The sequence below is a fragment of the Micropterus salmoides genome, unplaced genomic scaffold (assembly GCF_014851395.1).
Source record: "Micropterus salmoides isolate LMB-PRFRI ecotype aquatic unplaced genomic scaffold, ASM1485139v1 Ms_hic_scaffold_15, whole genome shotgun sequence".
Classification (NCBI taxonomy): domain Eukaryota; kingdom Metazoa; phylum Chordata; class Actinopteri; order Centrarchiformes; family Centrarchidae; genus Micropterus; species Micropterus salmoides.
Window position 1 is genome coordinate 16,714,863 of NW_024040596.1, and position 24,348 is coordinate 16,739,210.

Genomic DNA, 24,348 nt, shown 5'->3' on the forward strand with positions numbered 1-24,348 from the left:
AGTTGTATGGGAAAATGGATCGCCGTGAAATCCTGTTTTCAGGCCGACAGTGAGGGAAATGGATGGATGGAGGAGGGGTGCTGGCAGATGAGCGATAGAGTGAGAGGGGAGACTTATTGTCTATTAGAGAATCATGGCCCCAGGCAGCTGTCCCGGTAGTGGCCAAGTCTGGACAGAAAGCCATTGATTACACACCCTGAAGGACACCGGGGATGATGGCTGTCAGAGAAAGAGGGAGGGTGAGGGATAGAAAGAAAGCGACAGGGCTGTTGACAAGATCATAATGGAGAATTCTGCAAAGTCTCAAAGAAAATGCATAATCTGATCTGGCAAAAATCAGACTTCAACATCACCTGTTCATTCTACCTCCCTCTTTTTTTTTTTTTCATCTGTGTATGACCTCTTATCGTATTCAAGCTCAATCATTCACATTCATTGAATGTTATTAAAGGGCAATGGAGAAAATGGACTTTATCTAGTATATTGCTCTCTCTCAACTCCCTTGCTTTCCAGCATAGATGTATCTTGGCAATAACATATGGAGTTGGGTGAACGTTTTTAGCTTAATGAGGATAGTTTAGACTTGGCAAGGAGTTGGGCGTAGATCGAACAACAGCGCTTAGAGGAAATCTCTCCCGTGGGTTTTCTTTGTTGCATCACCCATTAATTTTGAAGCGCACTCTCACAGTCAAGCATACAGTCATTCTTGCACACAAGCACAGGGTAGTACATACATACACATGCACTTAGGTGCCTAGGCTATAATGATAGAGGAAAATGCTTGCAGAGATTTAGAACTTTCTTCCTGTAAATGATTATGAACCCCCACATCGTTTGCTGAGCTTAAAGCCTTTAGAGCAGGGGTTTTCAAAGTCTGAGACTGCGGGCCTCCCCTCCGACAAAGCTTGGGAAACGGTGCCCCCCCCACCACATCTTTAGTTTACTTGGTAAGTTTCACTCAATTCCTGGATGCATATGGGATCATGATTATTTGGACCCATAGACACTCAACATTTGAGCAAAAATAGCCTAATATTGCTGTTTGACATAGCTTCTGACTACACCAAATAGTTTAAAAAGGTCTGTCCTATGGCATTTATTAGTTTCTGACTCTGATTGGGAAAACCGTTCCCAAAACTACTGTATCTCTGAACTCACACATGTAGGCTATTCTAAATAATGTAATATTGTTTCACTTCTATTCACTGAGCCAACAATGTGTCATCCTAACATCCTCTCTCCCCTTCTTCCACCATCTAGAGTCCTCCTTCATGGTGTCGGCCTCATCACGGACACCATCCGTTACCTTCGGAGACTCCTTCGACCTCCTGTGCCTGGTCAAGCCCCGCCACAACCCCCGTGTCCCCACTTCCGTCACCTGGCGCTTCATGCCAGCTGACACTGAAGGTGATGACGAGGATCAGGGAGAGTTCAAAGACCTGGTGACTTTCACCCGCGAGGGCACGCTGCAGTGGGGGGAGCAGTTGCTGGGACTGGGTACCCGCACCACAGTGGACCGCTCTCACTCCAACACCAACTTTCGGTTGTCAGTGACTCGGGCAGGCCGTCGCGAGGCGGGCAAGTACCAGTGCACCGCCGTCCTGTGGAGGAGGAACTACGACAATAGCTGGAGCAAAGTAGCCAACCGCACATCCAACCTGCTTGGCATCACTGTCCTACAGCCAGGTAAAGCTGCGTGGCTGCTTGCCAGGCAGACACACACCTAATTGGAACAGACATAGACCAGCACACAAACAGGGATAAACACAGATTCAGACACACAATCTCACACATACACATCGAATGAATTCAGCAGAGCTTAGAGGATTTCTGCCTGCTCTAATTGCTCTTAGTCTCTGGTTTAGCCACTAATTGGAGTGTGTGTGGATGTGTGTGTGTGTGTGTGTCTTATGTGCAGGGCAGGGTGGAGTCTCCTAATGGAGCGCAGTGAATGGATTGCTAAATATCCCACAGGAAGAGAAAACTGAGTGAAAGGGGTAAAATAGAGGGAAGCAAAGGATGGGTACAGAGAGTGAGAAAGAGAGTGAGCGATCTGTCCTTGAACCTTTTTCCTCAGCGGAGGCATTAAACTGTCTACACCGCCCTCATTGGCCCTCTGTGCTACACACACACACACACACACAAACCCAGTCAGACACAGCCCAATTAGTGGCTGAACACAAACAACAAACACACACAGACACACAAACACATGCTGGCCCAATTTAGCCCAGTCTGGTGTGCCTCAACAGTATGATACTTCATTTATTCAGGTGGATGTGCCTGAGGCAAATACTCATCCTGCTGATAAAAAAAAAACAACCCCATTGTAGTCTGGCTTTCAAAGCAGTCCAGCAATACCTTGTGCTACCTGAAGTACCAATGAGGTCTGAGGAATATAAGCAAGATGTGTGGGTGGGATGAGAAGTAGGTTTTCAACTTCTGATGCCAAATAGTTGGCTGTAACGTTATGTTTGTGATCATCAGCGATACGTGAAGAGATATGTGAAAGCTTGTGTTTCTCATATTTACCTGCCTGCAGCCCTCTTCTGTGTTCAGGTGAGATTAAGTCAGATGCTGTATTGAGTTCAGTGGCAGACTGTGGTGATCAATAACAGTGGAATGTAGTCACATGTACAGGATAGTCTCTCATTCCTTGCTGTTATTGATTCAGATACACACAAATGCAAACTGATGTAAACAGGCTCACACAAACAAACACATGCAGGAGCACCACAGTTCAGAGACAATGTTTTACGTGCTTGACTGATTGTGCTCTGACCTTAACCATTCACGCAGAACACACAGCATCCCTGGCCCTTCAGGAGTTATTTGGAAATCGACTTATCATCCTGAATGCTCATTTACCTTCCCAACCATGTGCAGTTTTCATTGTTTATCCTTAACCAGAAAAATCTTAAGGACACTCATAGTGGGTCTTCCTTCCACTGCCTTTCCTAGCACAGTCTCCATGACAAAATCATCACTTACTTTGGTAATACCATCAGTAACCGTGACAATGTGATCAGTTGCCTACTGAAAGCCAATCAGTAACCATAACGGTGCGATCATTCGGTGTGGAAGGGCACTATCTCACAGGGGAGGGCGAGTGAGTAATTCCTATATCTCATTGGTTGGCGAAGCCTGGCTCAGTCCTTGTCACGCTGTGTTCGTCTCCTCCTCCTCCTGTGGGTTTTTTTTTTAATGTTTTTTTTTGGGTTGTTCAGTCAGACCTTCATTTAGCCTGATGATTCATTTGTCAGAACGTAGGACATCTCTTTCTGCCTCACGCCTCTCCTCCCCGTCTGCTTTTACCTCTCTGTTTTCCTAAATGTTAACCACTCCTGGCTAAATGAGCGACCGGCATTTTCAGTTCCTCTCTCAAAGAAGTGGGATAAAGGGGAGTGTGTGTAATGAGGTGTGAGCAAACACAGCATTTGACCAGATTCATAATTGAGAGGCTTTAAATCATGCTTCCAGAGGTACCTGCTCAAAATGTATGAGTTGCCTTACCAGCATTGTGTGCACATACACGTGTTTATGTCTAAGTTCTTGCATGGATGCCCCTGCAACCATGTTTCCTGTGAAGTGCCCCTGAGAGTTTTCATATGCTTACTATACACTTATACAGAAGCGCCTACCTCACCCCTGATGCCTAGCGAGAGCAGAACTGTTTCTCTCAGCTTTCTTTCATTCAGAAGAAACATGCAAATGTGTGCCTAACATAAGACGCTTCGCAATGGTGCTTGGCATTAAATTATTGTTGAACTTCAAAAGCAAAGAGTGAAAACTAGCATCAGAAATAGCGCCCTTGATCCAAAATCTATGCATCTTAGATCAGCAGACGTTGGATATAGATAAAAAGCCAGACCAAACCCACATAGAAGCAGTCAGCCAGTCAGCGTTATGTTTCTTTAAACTAGATGGGTACTTCCTGTTCTAAATCTCATTTGCAGTGCAGTGTCCATGCCCCATGGGTCATATCAGAGGAGTTCACCACCATATCTGCACACACACATACAATATTTTTATGTTCATTGTGAGGGCAACCTTGTGCAGCAGTTTGGCTTGAATTATCCTCCAAAGGCTCTTGCAGAGAACCATTGCACACAAAAGAGTACAAACATCATGCTCAGATACACATGAGCATGCAGTGGACACATTGTCGGGAGGGGGGGGGGATTACCTCCCAGAGCAAAAGTGTAATTATCTTATGGTAGAACACGATTCAGTGTTAACCCTCACAGCAGAGGATCTCCACTAACACACACAATAAAACATAAATACACGGTCTAACGTTCCACATACAGTGGCAGTAATATTAGATTTCACCTGATTGAGTTTTCTCTTTGTCTCTTTCTGAAATGCAATAATGGCAAACACATGTTCAGCGTGGTAGATCACCAGGGAAGTCTTAGCCTTCTACGACACAATCTAATATCATCTACTCATAACCCAAACTACACACACGCACACACACACACACACACACACACAGAAAACATGCAAAACTAATTATGCTGAATCTTCCCTAATGGAACCGGAGTTGAGATTAATGATGGTTTTGGGAGTTCAATACATTTTTCTCATCATTTCAGTGTGTGCATGTGCACATTTGTGCGTGTGTGTCTGGCATGAGGAGTGGGATATTAAGACCGTCTGGTTATTGGCTGAGCTAGAATGATGATGGTGATGATGGAGGGGAGTGTTTGGGGGGGGGGGTGTCCCACTTAGAGCTTCTCCTCATCTCTCCTCACACACCTACGCTTGCCTGGCTACCTTTCACTCACATGATCAAACATCATGACTGAAGGAATGAATGCCTTTTTTGCTTATGCTTATCTGCTCTCTTGTGGTTGCGCTTTGAGTTAGAGGATATATGCCTCCTACTTTCTCCTACTTCATCTTCAGCTTTGTCCCGCCTCGTATGTCTCTCTCTCTGTCTCTCGCTCTCGCTCTCTCTCTCTCTCTCTCTCTCTCTCTCTCTCTGTGATAGTTCTTGAGGGTATCTTCCCATATATGGCCTGGCACTAGCAGATGCTGCACGTGCTCTCCTTTCATGCCAGTGAAGTACTTGCCACCCAGACATTATTGATAGCAGTGGCATCACTGCGGTTATTGGAGATTCCTGCTTATCAGCGCATGGATAGGTGCTGTCTATCTTCATTAAGACCCCGGCTATCACCCTCTTGTCCGCCTTTCTCACTCTCGCTCCATCTCTGTCTTTCTACATTTTGTTCTCACTCTCCCCATAAGTCTCTTTTAATGTCTTCTTTCCCCTTCACTCTCACTTAGCTGCATGTTTCCCTCCACGCACGCCCCCAGCTTCTTTCTCACTCTTGTGATTTTTCAATATTTTATAATTCCCTGCTTCCCTCCTCCTCCTCATAATTCTCTCCATTATGTTTACATTTTTCTTCAAATAGTTTTTTCACCATTGTCATTGTATTTCATAAATAATGGGGATATGGCAGCTGTGCTTGTTTGCACACAATAGTGGCTTTATGACAGTGTTACTGTTGGTGTCAGGGTTGTAAATCTTTTCTGATACCTGTTTTTGGCTGCAGTGAATATAGTCTGGGTTTGCCCACAAGCTCACCTGAGGCAGGCCTGTATGTCTGCTACACACAACCCGCCTCTCCTACGTACAGTTTATACATTGCATATACAACATACATACTCAACAGTGCATTTGCTGTCTTTTTGTCAGTTGCATGAACACATGAACTCACAGGGTCGTAATGGGTGATTAAATGAAGAGCCTTCGATGGGTGCACTGAAATTTCATAAGATTTTTGATTAATCATGCCTGTTTCAGACAGTCAAGGTCAGGCTCCTTCCCTGTGTCTTCTTCCTCACAAGGGCAAACCATTTTCTCTCATGCAAGAACACAGGCATATTTTTCTGTCAAATCCAATCTAGGCCTCATTTCCTTGTTCAGCCCAATCTGCAGACACAATGAGATTCTCTGTGTTGTGTCTCTGCATCTCTCTTAAGTGTGTGTGTGTGTGTGTGTCACATGCACTCTTGTGTGTCCTGCTGCTGCTGTAATTGAAGTCGTAACTCAGAGCTAGCTATAGTGCTGTTGCTCCCCATGTAAATCTGTGGGTAATAGTAGGAGCAGAACTGGAGAGGCTCAGCCTCTTGAATACTATATACACACACACCCCAGCTTAACCTGCACTAACTGAATGACCACTGTTCTCCGTGGTTTAATGCGCATAATGTATTTTATGCTTATTGGCAGACCCTTTTCAAACACACAGGCATGTACACAGGCCGACGGCTCCATCTGATAAGTCTTTATGCTCTCCCGTCTGTGCCAGCTTCTTTTGGGCCATTAATCTCCCAGAGTTCCCCTGCCCTGACCCCCGCTGTCTCACCCCCTTCTTATGCATCCGTTTTCCCGTTGGGCCAGCCTGCATCCAGCAATCACTCTCTCAGACAGGCTGGCTGGAAGAGGGAAAGTGCACTCAGTGCAGTCAGTGCCTCAGTGTGTCCATAATGATGCTGGAGAATAGGAATTCTCTGTGTAGTTGCATGTGTGTGTGGCTCTGTCTGGGTGTGTTCAAGGCTGCCGTTACGTGCTCAGATCCCCATAATTATACCAGTCAGATATTGTGGTGTGGGGGGGTGTGGGTGTGTGTGTGTGTGTGTGTGTGTGTGTGTGAGGAGGCGGGGTGGCTGGGGGCTGGAGGGGTAATATGCCTCTGACACAATGGGATCATAGATGCATCGCAGTCATTAGCATAGAAATTAGGCTCCCAGTTCAACAGAGGAGGCATTTTTCAGTCAGGGGAACCCCATCCCTTATTGCCTCTGACCAGCAGCCTGCTCTGATCTATGCCCCCTATGACAGAGGTCCAGGCAGGCCCGGGTGTGTAGCGTTGCATGTATGTGTGTGTGTGTGTGTGTGTGTGTATTTTTATGTTTGTGTGTATGTAGTTGCAGAGGTTGGCAAGGAGCAGCAAGCCAAAGTGAGATGTTCTGCATGGGATCAGGGCGTGTCTAAAGCCTTCAGTCCTGACATGCTTGAGGTCCTGGCTGTGGATTAGCCCAGGGCTGAGCTAATGCTAACACTAAAGGCGGAGCAGGCAGCCATTAAGACTATAAGTCTTCTGGAGTGGAGCTGGAGAGACTGCCTGCTGCTCTCCGAAATCCCCCCAGGAGCATGTTCGTACTTTCTGTCTTTTACATCTCTCTCATCTTTTCCAGGCTATCTCCTCCCTCTGCACACTCGGTCTCATTCGTCTACTTTCTGTTGGGAGCTGCTTGTGAATATCTGTTCAGTTTGGTGTTATATCCCTTAACTCTCCTACTTTTCTCTCATCTTGTCCCCTTTAGAAATTCTCATCCGTCTCTCTGTGTCTACCTTTCTACTTTTATTCATCCCTCTCATTTCTATGTCTCTTTGTCCCTGCCTCTTGGCCACTCTGGCCTCCGTCAACGAAGTGGAAGCATTACATCTGTGGCCCAGTGGATAGGTTGTCACCTCAGTGGTCATTAGGTGCATATTAGAATATATTTAAAAAGAGCCTAAATATTAGGCAGAGACCCCACCAGCACCTCTGGTGTTCACACTTCATTTAGGCCTGATTAATATTCATGAACCCACAGGTGAGGCTGCTGAATATTGGTGTTAGTTTCAGGTGATTAGACAGAGTGTGATCATGAGAGACATAGATCATGGCAACGCAGAAGGTAGGAAAGAGGTGATGAATGATTGGTCAAAACAAAGACTGTGAGTCAGTCTCGTATTAAAAGGCTTCACCTGGAGCAGCAGCATAAAATAGAGATGGAAAATGAATTGAATTTCCTCTCTAGCCAAAGAATAAACGATAACACTCTTTGATTTACAATCGCAGGCTCTATTCTTCTCCTCTGAACATTCGACCAAGCAGTTTCCTAGCTCCTTTGAAGTGATCTTAAGATTTTGTTACAAGCATGTGTGTGCGTGAGCTGAGCTGGTGTGCGGTGACATGCCACAGTAGTATCCTTAGATGTGCACTACTCCTCCCCCCGGACTCAAACTTGTTTTCATCTGCTGTGCTTCATATACAGCAGTTGTGTTGTGCAGATTTTAGGGTTTGGGTTGCACTTATCTTCCTTCCTTATCAAAACTGGGCTGCTGTTCCGTACCCTTTGTGTACTTGCATCCTCTGATAAATAAAAGGAATAAAGACAGCTTTGTCCCAACTCCGCAGTTCCTGTAACCATTAAACGAGATAAATTTGGCACACATGGGAAGGGGGTAAGACAAGGGTTCAATGAGGCAATTAGTGACTGTACTGAGTGGATTTGTGTGTGTTTGTTTGTACTGTAATGACGCCACGTGCCCAGCAAACAGCTGAAACACAAGTACCTAAAGTGGAGCTGAGATGGTTCCCGGGCAAGACGCACTGTATGGATACAGCTCCTATCATTACACCTTCATTCTGCCTTAAATAATATTTTGCACACGGATTTTGCGGAGAATCAGACTTTTAATTAAATTTTATTTAATCATGCCTGGTGATGTAAACAAAAGTCCCCGTCCTTGGTTAATTGAGGCTGTTCTTTCTTACTGGAAGATCAAATGAGTGAGGTTCTCATATCTTAGCCATGCCATGTTGTTAATGGAGACAGGGTTTCCCTGGAAACCACAGAGGCAGGTTGAAATGTACGAGAGGCTGTCAACATTTAGGCTAAAGGTTAAAGTGAAAATGTATATATATGATAATGTAATACAGGGACACAGCCCCTTTTCATGTGGAGAAATTAAACTGACCAAAAAAGTGAGGGGTTAAAGTCTGGTGCATATAAAATGGGAATGCACTTTCATTCTCACTGAGACCAGGTTTGACTGGCACGTGAATTAATGCAGAGCAGTGAGAACAAGTGTTTCCAATTACGGATTTGTCTTTCTTGTGGATGCACCACTGAGGCTCATTAAAGAAACATGGTAGCAAAGAACATGTGATCGCACTTAAAATAGATATTGACAGCCTTGCTGAAGCACATGATCACAGTACTACTCTTCCTGTTGAGGGGAATGCACATACATGATGAGCAGCCTTGTTAACAATGTATGACTGAACTGGCTTCTTACGCCGGGTTTCTTCCCACAACACAGTGAATCTGCCCTCATCAGTGCCACATATGTTTTCTACTGTTTGTGTTAGCGGATGCATTGATGTAAGTGGAGTAGGATGGCTGTACTGTAGCTGAAGGAAGAAACCTCACTCTCAGTGGGAATGGACACGTGTCAGAGAATGTGACAGGCTGGTCTGTGAAGTCGCTGTTCTTACTGAGACATTTTGCAGCAGGAGGATTCTGTAGGTACTGGAGGCTTTAAGGTTGTTTTGGGGACATAAAAAGACGTATTTCTCTTCCGCCTGCCTGCCCATTGCTCTTCCATTTTATTTGCCTCTCTGCTTGAATGAGTGCTTAGTTATAATAACTTGTAATAGCCCATGATGCTACCTAATAGGGCTTGAATAATTAGCCTATTTTCTCTTTGAAAAGACATTTCTGTAAACACTGATGTACGGCAACAGGCTTTCAGCTCCCAGTTTTCCTCCTGGCTGCGGATTCAAACTTCAAATGGGAACAGCAGAGAATTGCTTTGTCCTGTGCCAATCCAATCCTGCATGGTTCCACTTCAGGAGGTTCGGAGGTAATTCTCCTGCAAAAAAAAACTGATTGCCAGGATTCTGCAGGACTCGGCAGTAATTCCGGATGGGGAGATTGTCAGGCTTCCTACCAAGTCTCTGGTGGGTACCGAAGCATTGATGATGACTAATTTGAGATGCTAGCTCGGAATGCCGTCACATAACAGGGTGGTCTGGTGATGCCTTGTGGCCATACATCTTTTGAATGCAACCAATTGTGGACATACTGTATGTATAGTACAAATATGCAGAATCACAACAATCATTTGCGTACGCACAACAGTCTGTGGGTAAGGGTAATTTTTTCTGGGCAGATGGCTGTGACCCTAGGCAGTCAATCAGTCAGTCAGTCATAGCAAAGCCTAGTGTGAGCGAGGAGGGTACATGAAATTGGAGATTCAGAGGGTTGTTGGAGAGGAAAATAAATTGTAGAGTGTTATGTTGGGTCAGATTTATCAGCAAATCAATCAGAAGAAAAAAACGGATTACCACAAATGTATATTTCTGGATATCGTTTGAATTGTTTTGCGCCAATACAATACCTGAGTTTTGATACCTCACGTTGAGGAATATAACACAGGAGGAAGCTAACATTGTCAAATGTTAAAGGTACAAGCAGTACAAGAACTTTGGCTAAATAGTCTGATTAAAGAATAAGTGAAAAAGAGTATGGATACTATATGCTTGTGATACATGTGTATTTCCAAAGTAAGTTTAAAAAAAACTCCATTTGACAAGTTTCTTGTGCAAATTTACATAGATGTGTTTATTGGTTGTCAAGTGCATTCACAAAATCACCTGATATTTGTGTTATTTTGACAACTCTGGCAGACATCGGCCCTCTGTTCCAAAAATAGGTGTTTCACTCTCATTTTGGTGGGAAAGGGTGGCAGTTGCATGTCTGCTGCTGAGATCAAGAACAATTTGTTTCCCCAAATTGGGCTCAGCCAACAAAAAAAAACAAACCTTGGCTCGCTGTCAGTGCGCCAACACTAGAAAGTGGTACTAATCAAATTGTTATTGTTTAGGTGAAAGAAAGAGATGGTCCTCGCTGGGTCTGGGTCGTTCCAGTCAAAGAGGCTAGAAAAGCCACTTTAAATGTATGTGGAATTGTTTCACATTTATTCAAGCTGTCTGGTGTTTGTGTGAGTCTAGATAGATTATTATTGACTTTTTGAGGTAATTCTTTACAATATTCTCAGTTGTTTTAAAGATCTCCTGAAGTTGTCTTATTCCTGTCATATAATGTTGACGGTAAAATACAGCAGGTCATATGGCATGAAAAATGAACTAATCCTCCCCCCAAGCATTTGACAGAGGAGCCCTGGTTGTGGTCACACCTGATGTACCTGCAGCTAATCCTATCCCACAACCGATGTCACTGTAACCAATCCTGTCACAGCACTCGGGGCAGCCTTGGCTCCTTCCTGACATCTCAGTCACACCTCATCATCTCCTCCCTCTCCTATCTGCTCTCTTCCCGTCCTTGCTTAACTTTATAAATGTGTGCCTTCTTCATTCTCTCTTCACTTTTTGGCAGACTGACAGACCCCCTGCCCTGCTTTTGTCTTGTATCTTGCCTAATTATATCCATATCCCTGCTTTTACAATCCACCCCCCTTTCCTTCACCCTTGCTTCTTCTGCTGTTCTGCATCTTATCTTACATTTCTATCTTGATACCAACAGACCTCCCATCCTCTCAGCTTTGATTTGCCTGACATTTCCTCCTCCCTTCCCTTTCCCTCGTATTTCTTTCTTTGTCTTTGTCACCTGCTTTACCCACCTACGCACCACTATCTTTTCCTGCCCTGCTGCCACCCGAAATAAACCCAACTACAGGTCGTCTGTCACAAAACAGAAATTGCGTTGTGTACCTGCCACCAGTGCTCACATTTTTCTGCACCCAAAGGAATGATTGTCGGCTCTTTCTCTTTCCCTCCTTAACCCCCTCTCTCCCAATTCTTTACAGAGAGCAAGCTGCGAGTGCACAAGACCAACCAGTCTCAGGTGTACCTGGAGGACAGCCGTGTCAGGATCAACTGCTCCATCACCTCCCAGACCAGCCAGGACTCCCAGCACGCTGTGCTGTGGTACGTGAGGCGCGCAGCTGGGTCAGAAGCGGAAGAGCTCTTGCTGAGAATTGAACGCACAGGGGCCTTTGAGTACGGCGCCTACGCCGACGAGGAGAGACTGCGACGCCGAGTGCAGGCCGAGAGGCTGTCACCCCGTCTCTATGTGCTGACGCTCAACAGGGCAGAGAACAGCGATTCTGGGACATACTACTGCCTGGTGGAAGAGTGGCTGAGTGACCCAGATGGAGCCTGGTATCGACTTTCCCAGGAGTCCTCTGGGTTCACACAAGTTCTGGTCAGACAGCCAGGTAAGCAAGCGGTCGGAACTACTGTTGTCTTTAACAGACTGCTTATTTATCACCACAGCAGGGAAACAGCAGCTGCCACTTTAACCCCACATTCTGTCCTGTTTTAAAACCGTTGAACATTGCTAACCCAATCCCCCCCACCAAACTGCTTCCCCCTCACCTTGCCTCTCATTCTCACATGCTCTGCTCAAGGCCTCAAGGCCGTCTCGCTCTGATGACCTTACACCTGCCGTGGGCACAGCTCAGGTGGCAAAAAAAGGGTTGAAGTCATGCCAGCTGTCATTTGCCATGCCAGAGGGCACAGCCTGGCTCAGGCGAAGTACCTATTCCTCTTGTCCAGTATTCAAAAACTAACCAAAGCGCTCAAAGCCATGATGTACCTACTGCCTCCCAAACCTTGACATCCTTGTCCATGACAGTTATCTTAAGTACACTCTATCTCATATCTTTTTGAGTCCTTGACTGAATTTCCCGTTATCCCATATTCATTTACCACAAACATGCTTCCCCTTCTTTAGAATCTAACTCCATGCCCCCAAATAAAGTGTGTTATGCCCAAAATAAATAATAAAAACCCCATCCGTACATGACATACCCGTTTATTTTGTATGAATCTATTCCACACACCAGCTGAAGGTGACTTTTTTTCAGGCTGCCAGGTGTCCTGTTTATAATGCAGAGTGAAATCCCTGATATGGCATCTGTCCAACTAGAAAGTGAGGATCAAAACGTCTGGTCATAAACAAGTAGGGGAGGGAAAACACTTTATGTAGACAGTGAAGTTGACACTGCTCAAACAATTACTTTAGCTATAGCACACATACAAATTCAGAGATGTGTGAATATGTGCATCTTATATTGGGCTTTCTTTCCTTTCACGCTTTAGATTAGTTTCACCTTTGATTCAAAAAGTTGACTCGTGGTTGTTTGTGAAAGCTCACCAGGGGACTGGGCATTGAACAATCGGGAAGCTAAAATATATTATTCTTAACCATATAGGTTTTACTTTTGATGGTGATGATGCCTAAACATCTACATAAGATGAACAGAATATGCTGTATACTGTATAGATTATGGATATTCATAAAGGGGCTAAAAAATGCAATCGCCTAGGAAGTCGTCCAGAAATCTGCCTGTTGGGAGGCAAGATGAGGAGAGTGCCAGCACTCACCTCTTTTTCTTTTTTCTTTTTTTACCCCCACTCTCCTGCTGTGCTTTCTGCTTATCATTTTGCTTTAACAAGAACTTTCCAAACTGTGTGAGAGGAGCCTAAGCAAGCCAGGTCTTTACTACCATTTTTTTAAAAACTTCTGTGGAACTGGGTCATTGTACCAACCCTGAAGGTTTATAGCATACCCATACAGACAGACACGCTAGGCTTGGGGTAGGATCTATACTGGATAGCTGAAAGACTGGTGATAGCTCTGGGCAGCACTGTGAGATTTATTTATTTTTGGTTTTTAGTTTGCACATTTTGAAGTTTGGTGTCCCTGCTGGCAGAATACGCTGTTTTGTGGTGTTAATTTTAAGTTCAGATCAAGGCTGCAACTAGCGATCATTGTGACTATCTAATAATCTGCTGATTATTTTATGATTATAGATTATGTATCGAATTACTTGTTTTGTCACCAGTCCAACACACAGAGATCAGATCAGTTAACAAGGAACATAGGGAATCTGGAAATCCTCACATTTGAGAAGTTTGACCCAGCAAATGTTTTGCATTTTTGCTTGAAAAATGACGCAAATGATTAATCAGTTATCAAAGGTGCACATGAATTTTGCACAGATCAACTAACCCATGAATAAACAAATCATCTTAGCACTAGTTCAAATAGATTTTAGAAAAGCCGCAGTTAATGTAAATTTGAGTAAACATTGTGACTCTAAGAAATACTGTATATTTCAATACATATCCACTTTTTCTGTTTTTCTGCATCTCTTTCTCTTTCTCATCTTCTTGGACTTCTGCAGAGGTTCGATTGCAGGTGGAGGAAATGGAGTCAAACGTGACAGTGGAAGAGTCCGGCTCAATCCGGTTGGGCTGTAGCATTCCTTCCCAGTCGTCCCGAGACTCCCGCTTCTCCGTGTCCTGGTATGTGGAGCGCTCCGAGGACGAGGACGGTGAGGAACTGCCAGGTGAGGAAGAGGGAGACCGGGAGTGTGTGTTCTCCATCGGCCATGACGCCGTTTTTGGAAATGGAAACTGCAGCCCCAGAGAGGAGGCAGGGCCAAATTCCCGCCTGCAGTTTGAGAGGATGACCTCTGACCAGTACAGCCTGACCATTCAAGGAGCACGGCCTACAGACGCAGGCCGATACTACTGCCATGTAGAGGAGTGGCTACTCAACCCCCGCAATGCATGGTACCGCCTGGCCACCAACAACTCTGGGCTCACTATCGTCAATGTTCTGCAACAAGGTAAGTTCTTAATTAACCAAATCCTTTAAGCTTCTCTGAATGTAGGTGAAAATGAACAGTGTGACAAAAACCATACTTGTATCAGTGGTTGTCTTCTAATATTATACTGGCAATTTAAGACCGGAGAGATGTATTTAACTGCTGCTGATGTTTATTCTCACAGTATGTCATATGGTCCAATCGTAATACATCATCTGTGTTACAGTATATCTAACTAGAGAATATTACAGGCCAATTTAGGAACTCTCGAGTACTCTAAGGTCACTTGCAGCATTCATTTTTAAGATAGGAATATGATCAGTTTAAAGCAGAGCCAGAGATGGCCACCCACTGTTTAGCGTGGTGATTAATGGTGTCAAAAGCAGTGCTTGGATCTAAATATGTCAAATAGATTAATAAACCAGTGTCAACATCTAGATTAATATAATTTACAACTGTTTGTGAAAGAGTTATGAAAACCAAGGGGGAAAAGTCAAATTTACCATGGAAGGCTTTTTGAAAAACTGTCTGTCTGTGAAAAGCTTAGATTTGTCTATTCTCTGTCAACAGTGTCCAACCTCCAGTCGGTGGTGTGCTCCAACGACTCCCTCTTCTACTTTGTCTTCTTTTACCCCTTCCCCATCTTTGGCATCCTCCTCATCGCCGTGCTGCTAGTGCGCTACAAGAGCCGCAACAACAGCAAGAGCCAAGAAGGCAAGAACGGCGCCCCCCTCTTGTGGATTAAAGAACCTCACCTCAGTTACTCTCCCACCTGTCTGGACCCGCCTGCACTCAGCCTCCACCCTGGCTCTGTCGACTAAGAGAGGGCCCCACCCCCACCTCGCGCACATCGCGGATCCAGCCAACACAATCCCAGGGGAGCAGACGTGGACTCCACCTTCAGACTTTACTGTCGTTCACTGCTGTGTCGAAATAGTTGATTAGTTTAAAAGTTCCTACCCTGGTGGCTGCGTGTTTTATGTTAACAACTGTGTGTGTTTGGGTGCGCGTGGGTGCGTGTGTGGACTAGAATGGGTGTGCCAGGTTAGCACGATTTAACTGTGTGAGCGTGAAATGAAGGGCAAGAGAGTATCATGAGCCTCTCACATTTTTGTTTTCCGTGAAACTTAACCTCATAGCTGCATTTAGATTTTTATGACTCTGAATAAAAAAAATTGCGCACATGAGATCATTGGCCGATCCGGGAAGAACGTTTAAGAGAAGAAACTCTATAATCGACTCCGGCACTGAATGGAAGCCAAAAAAGTCTCCGCACTGATCCAAGAGCAGCCTCAGCCTGGCCCACTATGTCGGTTGCTATAGTGATTCTCAGCGCCCACTGACTCCGTAGCTGATGATTTGGTTGCCAGCCTGCATAGAGACAAAGGCAAGGACACACAAGTCTGTGTCCTAAGTGAGGATGTGTGTATGTGTGTTGGCCCACCTGCCTCCACAATGAATTTGCCTTGGCAGACAGAAACTGGTCCTCGTGCGCCACTTAAACACTGCCAGACACTCTGGCCTTAGTGAGAGACTGCTCCACTCTTCTCTTCTACCCTTCTCCTCTCCAAAAAGAGAAGAAAAAGAAAGAGAGGGAGAAATATTGGAAATGATGGAGAATAAATGAACAACCCTCTCCTGCAGAGAATATACGTACTTTGACATACAGGATTTTTTTTTTCTTTCAGTGCCAAGACCTCCTTATTTCTATAGCTGTCCTCTGCAGCAAAAGTTTGAAGTTTTAAAGAGGGGGAAGCTGATTGGTTTTGAGGCAGATTGTAAATATGTCTGCTTACCTCCTGCTGTGGGTTTATGGGCTTTGTGGGCAAAAGGCCATTTTTTACACTAACAAATCAGTTGAATTGTCCTGCTTAAATTACACAGTAGGGGGTTATTGACTGAAATTAAATTCTTGCACATTTCTTTAAGTTGCCCAGTATGAACACTCCATCCTGTCTTTAAAAGATATCAGAAGCTCAAAAGATGCGTATTAGTTTGAAAAAAGACTTTTGATTTGTTAAGAGCAACACTGGGGTGTGTAGTAAAACACTCTAAACATGTTATCTGCACATAAGAAAACAAATTGATCGAAGGAGCAAATTTTTGACTTTTGTGTTATTTTAAAGATTTTCTATTTATTGTTTTATACAACTTTGCATAGCTTTGTAAGATTTTCTTTTTTTTTCCTTTGGAATTCTTTAAGAACTATTCTGCTTGTGTTGCCAGGCAACTGCACCAAGCAGATTATGTCAATAGCCTGTGTGTTGGCAATGTGGTAGATGTAGAAATGCTAGATTTGTCCTGCGCATTGCAGTCTGTAGCATTTCATACCAGATTGTCAAGTTTGGTCAGTGTCAAAACACTGTATATCTATATCTATAATGAAAATTACTGTGGCTTTACATGTACAATAGTTGAACAGACCGGTCACAAAAATGGATTCACTTAATGCTTTTTGCTTGAGTCGCATTTATTTAGTGAAATGTGATGTAACACCTAGGTAGGATGTTTGATCAAAGACAGCTGAAGCTGAACTGTTAAAACGTCTTCTTAATCATAGATTCTAGCTGAAGGCGTACTCTTCAGCTCCCATGATGTGAGGGAGAAGGGTTGAAAATCTGTGTCACCTTCCCTGGAATGCAACAACCAGGAGAGGTGTGAAATCCTCTACCAGACCTGGGCCTAACCCTTCCACTGCCAGACTGGACATGAAAACTCTTGAAGAACTTGACATTGTTGTCTCAATCGTGTCAACGTGTATATTGCATGACAATATTGCAGGAGGAATTTTGATGTTTTGTAAACTTTCAACTCCTTGAGCTTTGTGTTTGTGTGACAGAGCAGTGCCCAAACCCCTTGACTTCCTGAGCCAAGAGTCAACACAAAGCCCAGTCCCTTGTCATTTACAATATTTGACTGCCAATTCCAGGTGCCCTGTGACCCTCTGAAGTAATCTATCAAGAATGGGTGTTGTGGAGATTGTGTTTGATATAATTGCTCAGATTTGTCTTTTTAATGCTTTGCTTTTATTCCACACTTCATTAAACAGATTTATGTCAACAAAAGCCAAAAGTTACCAAGCTAATCCTGACACAAGTCACAGAGTTCTGAGATTTCAACTTCCTTTACTGTTTTTTTGAAGGTAACCAGTACATTTCAAGTAGCCCACACTATTCCAGGTGCAGTAAGGCTGTTGCCTTTTAGTCAGAGTTAGAAATGTGATGCATGTGCAGCAAATTCAGCTTCAACTAAATTGATCAGCGTCTTCAGAGATCGATTAGTTGCCTGTGTTTTCACAAAAGTGATATTGATGTGGATAAATAATCTTTAGGAGAGAACTGGGATAATGTGCACATCCAATCTTCGTTGGGTACAAGGACTGGCTGGACAAATGCAGGACACATTTCAAAAAGATAGGCAGACACACTGAATATTGCAAGCTCCAGCGTAGTTAATGAGGCCCCATCGATATGAGAGAAAAACAGAAAATGACAACTCCACCTACAACAAGAACACACCATACATAAAAATTCCCATAAGCCAAAAAATTAACCACTATACACATATAGTCACATGACAACTATGCTAAAATTGGCTAAAGGTTTATGCAGGGTACATATACAGTATTTACTGTATAATAAAAAAATTTTGACAAATGTACAATGATAGAAATATTTACAATATTGTGATTGTGCATGAGATAAAGTATTTTGTAAATAGCCTTAGTTTTTGTGATGTGCTCATTGTAGTGGGAGTTGTCATTTTCTCTGTATATATGACCTATTTTTCTTCATACTTGCCTAACAAAGACCTTCGTGGTCGAAATGTTCCCTCATTAAATTGCAATATTCAGTGTGTGGACTACCTCTCTTTTTCCATTATAAACAGTCTTTAGCCTCCTGTTGCTAGTTGATGTGACTTGCTGTTGCAAAGTCAAAGGTGTGTATATATATATATATATATATATATATCAAAACTGCAGGAAAGTCATTCTGTGCATTTCAGACCCCAGTATCACCAGGAATAATTGATGGAGCTGTTTGAAAGGTTTTATGTGATTTGTGACAGTAATGGCTGCATATCTTATTGACTTGCATTTGCTTTGGCAGTAAATGCTGGTAGGGAGCTGCTTTCAGTTTTTCATACGGAAAAAATCTAGATGAATTTATTGGTTGAATGATTACTTTTTATAAATCTTGAACATTCCTAGAGTTGTGTAAATGGTGCCACTGAACAGCTGCTTCTGCTTCAGTATGTAAATCACATAATCTGAGATTGACTTAATTCATGCAAAATTCATTTCATCTTTCTAGACTTGAGCCAGGAAGTGCAGGGCATGGTCGTGGTGTGTGATGTAACAGCACTGCCACATCATTGGGGCTGTACAGTTGAAATCTGAATGGTGTCTTTTGTAGTAATACTATTAATACCATCCATAGCATCTTCCCAAGATTCCTCCAGATGTTCTGACAGTGTTGTAGCTGGGTTTAGAGGGCTGCATGTATTGGCTGTGTGCTGGCTCCAGATTTAGGTGTAAAATAGTTTGTGGTGATGTTTTCAGTTCAGCCAGTGATGCTTTACTTTCAGTGATGTATTTTTATATGACCATGGTTTGTTTCTTTTTTCTTTTGTTCTATCAAATAGTTGCCATCATGACCATTAAAAAGGCACTTGTCCGTTTAATGCAATAAAATAGATTAAGTGCATCTTCCTGTTTTTCTTTCAACCATATGCATTTTGCAGTATTTGGAGGTTATTAAAACAACATGTTGATACAGTTTTCTCACAACAACCTTGATATACTAAAGTACTACGAGCACCCTTCCCAATCATTTTGTTTTAACTGTAAACACAAGGTTAAAGGTACAATGTGTAAGATATAGCCAGAATTTTAGTTTAAAACATTAATGAAGATCTAACCTTATCAACAGAAGTTGAATAAGAAACGGTTCTGACATTATGCCAAAGATGTTTATATATTGTGTTATCCACTGAAGTTAGCATGCTACATTGCTAGACCCAGCCTGCCCTGTGTTGTAATACCACTTTGTACCTCAAGAGGTGATCAAACGGCCTCTCCTGTCCCCACCTGAACCCGCCGTGTCTTTGTCCTGGTACGTCCATGATCCCCGGGAGGCTAATAGGGCCGCTATGTTAGCTGGACAGCCAACCAGCTAACGGCAATTAGCAGCAGTTATGAACGGATATGTGATACAGTATGCTGGCCCCTATTTTGTTGGAGTATGAATTCTACAGGTGGAGAGTAGTCTAATTTCTTACACATATCTTTAATGTCCTGCAGACAGCAGTCTTGTTGAGTCGGCATGGGATTTTGACCTTGAGCCCCTCAATATATTTACTCTGCATGCTGAATTGCGTATGTGGAGGATAAATGACTCATAAAGGGCCTTTTTTGAAAGCCTCAGTAAATGTCCCTCTCACCATTCATAACTCATCCAATGCAGATAGACCCCCCCCCCCACACACACACACACACACACAAAACTTCCAAACCGTAAACTGAAGTCTTCCACCAGTTCATGCCATTTGTAAACTCATATTGATGCACGCATACCCAGTGAAGCAAAGAACAAACGCTGCCACCCATTCCATAAATCATGGTGACACAAAGAAAAGAAGAAAAATCATAGTTTGGTGTCTGCTTTTGGAGTTACTGGATCATTTTCTGGGTTCTGTGATGCATGTAGGTTTTTCTGCAAGAGCTTTTGGTCTCGACTCTTGACAAAACAATCTTGACTGAAAGAGCACCCACACTCAAAGGTCTATTGATGCTGCTAGCACTGATAGCAGGCACACTGATATTGCTGATGTTATTCTCAGCAAGCTCTGTCACAACTTCACAGCATGCAAAAACACTGAATCCTCCCCGTTTGAGCACCATCTTCCTGTCCCACTTTCTCCCTTATTTTTGTTCTCCGTCTCCCATTTTCTCAAGCGCACACACTATGAGGAAAGACCTGTTTTGCATAAAAGTAAGCAACACTCACAAATTCGAAGTCCTCGCTGAGGATGCAGACACCAGAGGGCACACATGGGCAGACAGTACTTAACGATCCAGAACAGCAGGGCAGCATTCAGGCAAATAGATTCTGATTTATTACTGTTGTGAGAGGAAGCGCTGAGGAGAATGCAAGGACAGGACATGTCTTCTCCTGCTTTCGCTGTGGTAAGCTTTGATACATCGTAACAAGGACAGAGAGAAAAATCAACGAAGATTGGTACACACTACCAGCATACAAGTGTGCGTATCGGTAGGGAATATTGTTTGTGTACAAAAACATGTTGACTTACCAACACACAATGCTCAGCATCCACTGTGTATGCAGGACAGATATGTTGTTCTGTTCTTGGAGGTGAAGACATAAGGGAGGCAAAATTAACAGCTTGTAGAGTGTGACTGGTGTTTTGAGGCCTGTGCACAGCTTGTTGCATTCACCTTTGCATTATGTGGTGTGACTCACTGTGATAACTAACTGTGAGTCAATAATAACAGCGAGAAATCTTGTTAATACACCAACTGTAACATTCCCATCTTGAGTAGTGCATTGGTTTGTCTCTATGTGGTTTAAGTAAAGGGGGAATGTAAGTGAGTAACAAAAGTAGAAGAAGAACGGAGTCACCACCTGTACTGCTGAAAATGGCACTACAGTTTGCTACTGGTGTATGAGCAGCATTCATAATCTCTAGGGCAGTGTGATCTGTGTAACTTCTGCAGGGGAAAAGAAAATCAATAGTTCTATTAAGGGACTGTTAGTTAAGGCTGTTCATTGGAAAAATGGGTCTGCTGATGATTATCATGGAAACTCCAGGCTAATCACATGATTCACGTGCAGCACAAAACACACAAAACACCTGCTGACAGCCAAACAACAAAAACACTGATGGTCCCACATCATTCATTATGGATTAAAAACATGCACACAGTTGCAAACACAAAAACTGACACGCACACTGTTATTCTCATCTCATCCATAATTGATACACTAAAACACTACACAGTGTGTACTTCCACTGCCACTTTCTAAGATGGAGTAAATTGATGCTAAGGTTGCTACTAAGGCAACATTCCCCTGGGACCTCTGTATTAGTCTTTCTATTCTCTGAGGCCCTGTGAAAGCCTGGAGATTCAGATGTAGAGCTAATTAACTGTTCCAGGCATTCATTGTTTTATTTGTTTTATTGACAATTCAAATACCTGATAGGCATGGCGACCTTGCTAAAATGTATAACTTATTAGGAAAGGTCTGACAGGGCCATTTTGTCTTAACCTTTCCTTCAAGCTTGGTCAATGCATGTAGGACATCACCCTTTCCAGGGATGGGTTTACCAGAGGTAGTTTAAAAGGTTGCTTCAGTGAACAGGAGCAGACGAAGGGAAGATACTTCCTCTGAGGGATTTTTCAATAATAATAATAATAATAATAATCTTTATTTGTAGAGCACTTTTCAAAAACAAGTTACAAAGTGCTTTAAGAAGTGTAAAGACAATAATACACAAAAGACAATAATACAAAAACAATACATGATAAAAGCAAAAAAAACATTGAAAAGACTAAAATACACGTTTAAGATAAATATATAAAATAAGTAAAATAGATCAGGAAAGGCTCCTATAAAAGTATGTTTTAAGAAGGGACTTAAAAGAGTTCACTGACTTAGAGTCAACAGCCATGGTTCTCTGAGGCTCTACTTAGGTACAGCATACTATAAACTAAACCAGTATGCTAACATGCAATTATGTTTAGTAAGTTCACCAAAACAGTTTAGTGTGTTAGGCATGCTAACATTTGCTAATTAACACGCAACAGAGTACAGCTGAGGTTGACTGATATGGGATTAGGCTTGCAAATATTTGGTTATAAGCCAAAGTTTTGGACAAATTAAAAATTTGACCTGATAGTTGCACTAGATGAAAAGTTAAGGGATCACATGCACTATGAGGGGGACATGAATGTCCATACCAAATTCACATCCAATAGTTGTTGAGACAGTTTTCTCAAAACCAGAAATGCCAATGTCATGGTGGCACTAGGGGAAAATCAAGAATAACATTCATGTTCTGGGAGCCATATTTATTGCAGTCCAGTAGAGAAGATATTTAAGTCTGGACCGAAGTGGTAGATTGAGCGACATTTCCATCGCTAGAGCCACATTGTTAGCATGAGGGAAGCTGTCTTTGATATACTGTACATCTAAAAAGAAGAAGCACTGACTTTCATTTCCCTGAATCCATCCCAGACCTGCTAAGCAGAATTGTGGCTTTACAGAAAGAGATCCATACAAGCAAATGAATAATTACCATAGCAAAAACTGATGAGCTCATACCCATCACAGTCAGGCTAACATGCCTTTAGGCGTTTTACATGACAGTATAGTAAATGGGAGCTGAGAGGCACCATGGGTAATTAGCTCCGTACCCCCTACTGTGAATCAGAGCTCAGTTATCCATCATAGGTACAGTATTTACTGTATAGTAGCCCATCTTGCTGTAGAGCAAAATAAAGATTTTAAAGAAATTTTTTGTAATATTCCAAGAAAGTTGTTTTTTAATTGTTATGAAAACAATGCCCACTCAATCAGAGTGGGCATTGTGATGTGACTTATGCATAAGTAGAGGTGGTAACAACAGTGAGCTAATCAGCAGTGTGCATCTTGTTCTCGTGTGGGATGCCAAGTAATTATGAATGGGAAGGAGTAGGAAAAGCAAGTTCACTAATGTGCCTTTAGTGCTGGAGATGAGGAGAGATGCAGAAAGATATAATTCTACTGTATAATGATCACAGAAAGGGGGAAGGGTGAGTCATGGAGGCAAAGAGAATACAGCAGGGAATAAAAGGAACAAAATAAATGGCAGCCGAAAGTGCAAGAACTTTAAAAACCTTGTTCCCCTGGGATGAACAGCCACTTCAAACAGTATCTTTAGATGTTAGATGAGCCCGTTGAATATTTGACAGCATATAATATACAAGGATTCCACATTCTGTAATTCATATCTCATGATCATGACTATGGTTAAAGATAGGGGAGACCGGGTATGGTTGTAACACTTTTTGCTTCAGCAACTATAACTCGCTGAATCTTTTAGCTAGACTTCTCAAACTTTAGTACAAAGTACCCACATTTGTTTACTACAAATGGCACCAATCTCAGTCCTCAAATCTATCACAGACCTCATGAGTTGACGTCAAATACATGGTGTGCCTTTGTTACAACCTACCCCTCTACCGGGGTAGGTTGTAACAATAAGACAAAAGAAGCAAAAATAGATGCCACACCATATGACACGCGTGTGTGTGTGTAAGTAGATTTGTCTACCAGGACAAACTTAGTTAACAGTATACTTAATAAAGACTACTACAATGTATCTAATTAAAGAAAATCTTTGTACATCCTTAGATCTAACAAGGCTTGTTGAGTGCAGGCTTGATGGGCCCTGAGACTGTATAGGGCACTCTATAAAAAATGAAAATCAAGAAAGTCCCTAGTTGTATGTATAGAGGATGGTTGTATCACTTTTTTAAGAAGTGTTACAACCCACCCCACCCATGTAAGCCAATGTTTAAGTAGCTGTATTAGCATAGTAGTTTGAAATTATCAGGGGTAAATACATCACATGTTGCATAAGAAACTACATTTTAATCAGATATAAGTCAAACAGTTTTATCTGCAATAGTATAGATACTAAAGAAAATATAGTCTTGGTCAAAAAATTACTTTCTTACCTCAAAATCATTTTTTTCTCTATATATTCTGATTGTAACTGTTTCCTGCGTTGACAACCTCCATGTGTGATGGGGAAGGAAGTAGGAAAATACCGAAATGATCTCATGACTCCTATCTTATCTGGAATTGGTGGAATTGGTGTTATTACAACTCTCCCCATGTTACAACCATACC

The 24,348-nt window shown here is 42.8% G+C and overlaps 1 protein-coding gene across 1 annotated transcript in view; it reads left to right on the top strand.

Annotated features, from left to right (window-relative positions):
* The window catches only part of igsf3 (immunoglobulin superfamily, member 3), a 67,480-nt gene extending 48,343 nt beyond the window's left edge, over positions 1 to 19,137 (top strand). The window contains exons 6-9 of the mRNA XM_038720647.1: positions 1,261 to 1,686; positions 11,621 to 12,031; positions 14,006 to 14,452; positions 15,002 to 19,137. Coding sequence (XP_038576575.1) covers positions 1,261 to 1,686; positions 11,621 to 12,031; positions 14,006 to 14,452; positions 15,002 to 15,252 — 1,535 coding nt within the window. The 3' untranslated portion in view covers positions 15,253 to 19,137. The remainder of the gene's footprint in view (positions 1 to 1,260; positions 1,687 to 11,620; positions 12,032 to 14,005; positions 14,453 to 15,001) is intronic.
* The last annotated feature ends 5,211 nt before the right edge of the window (positions 19,138 to 24,348 follow it).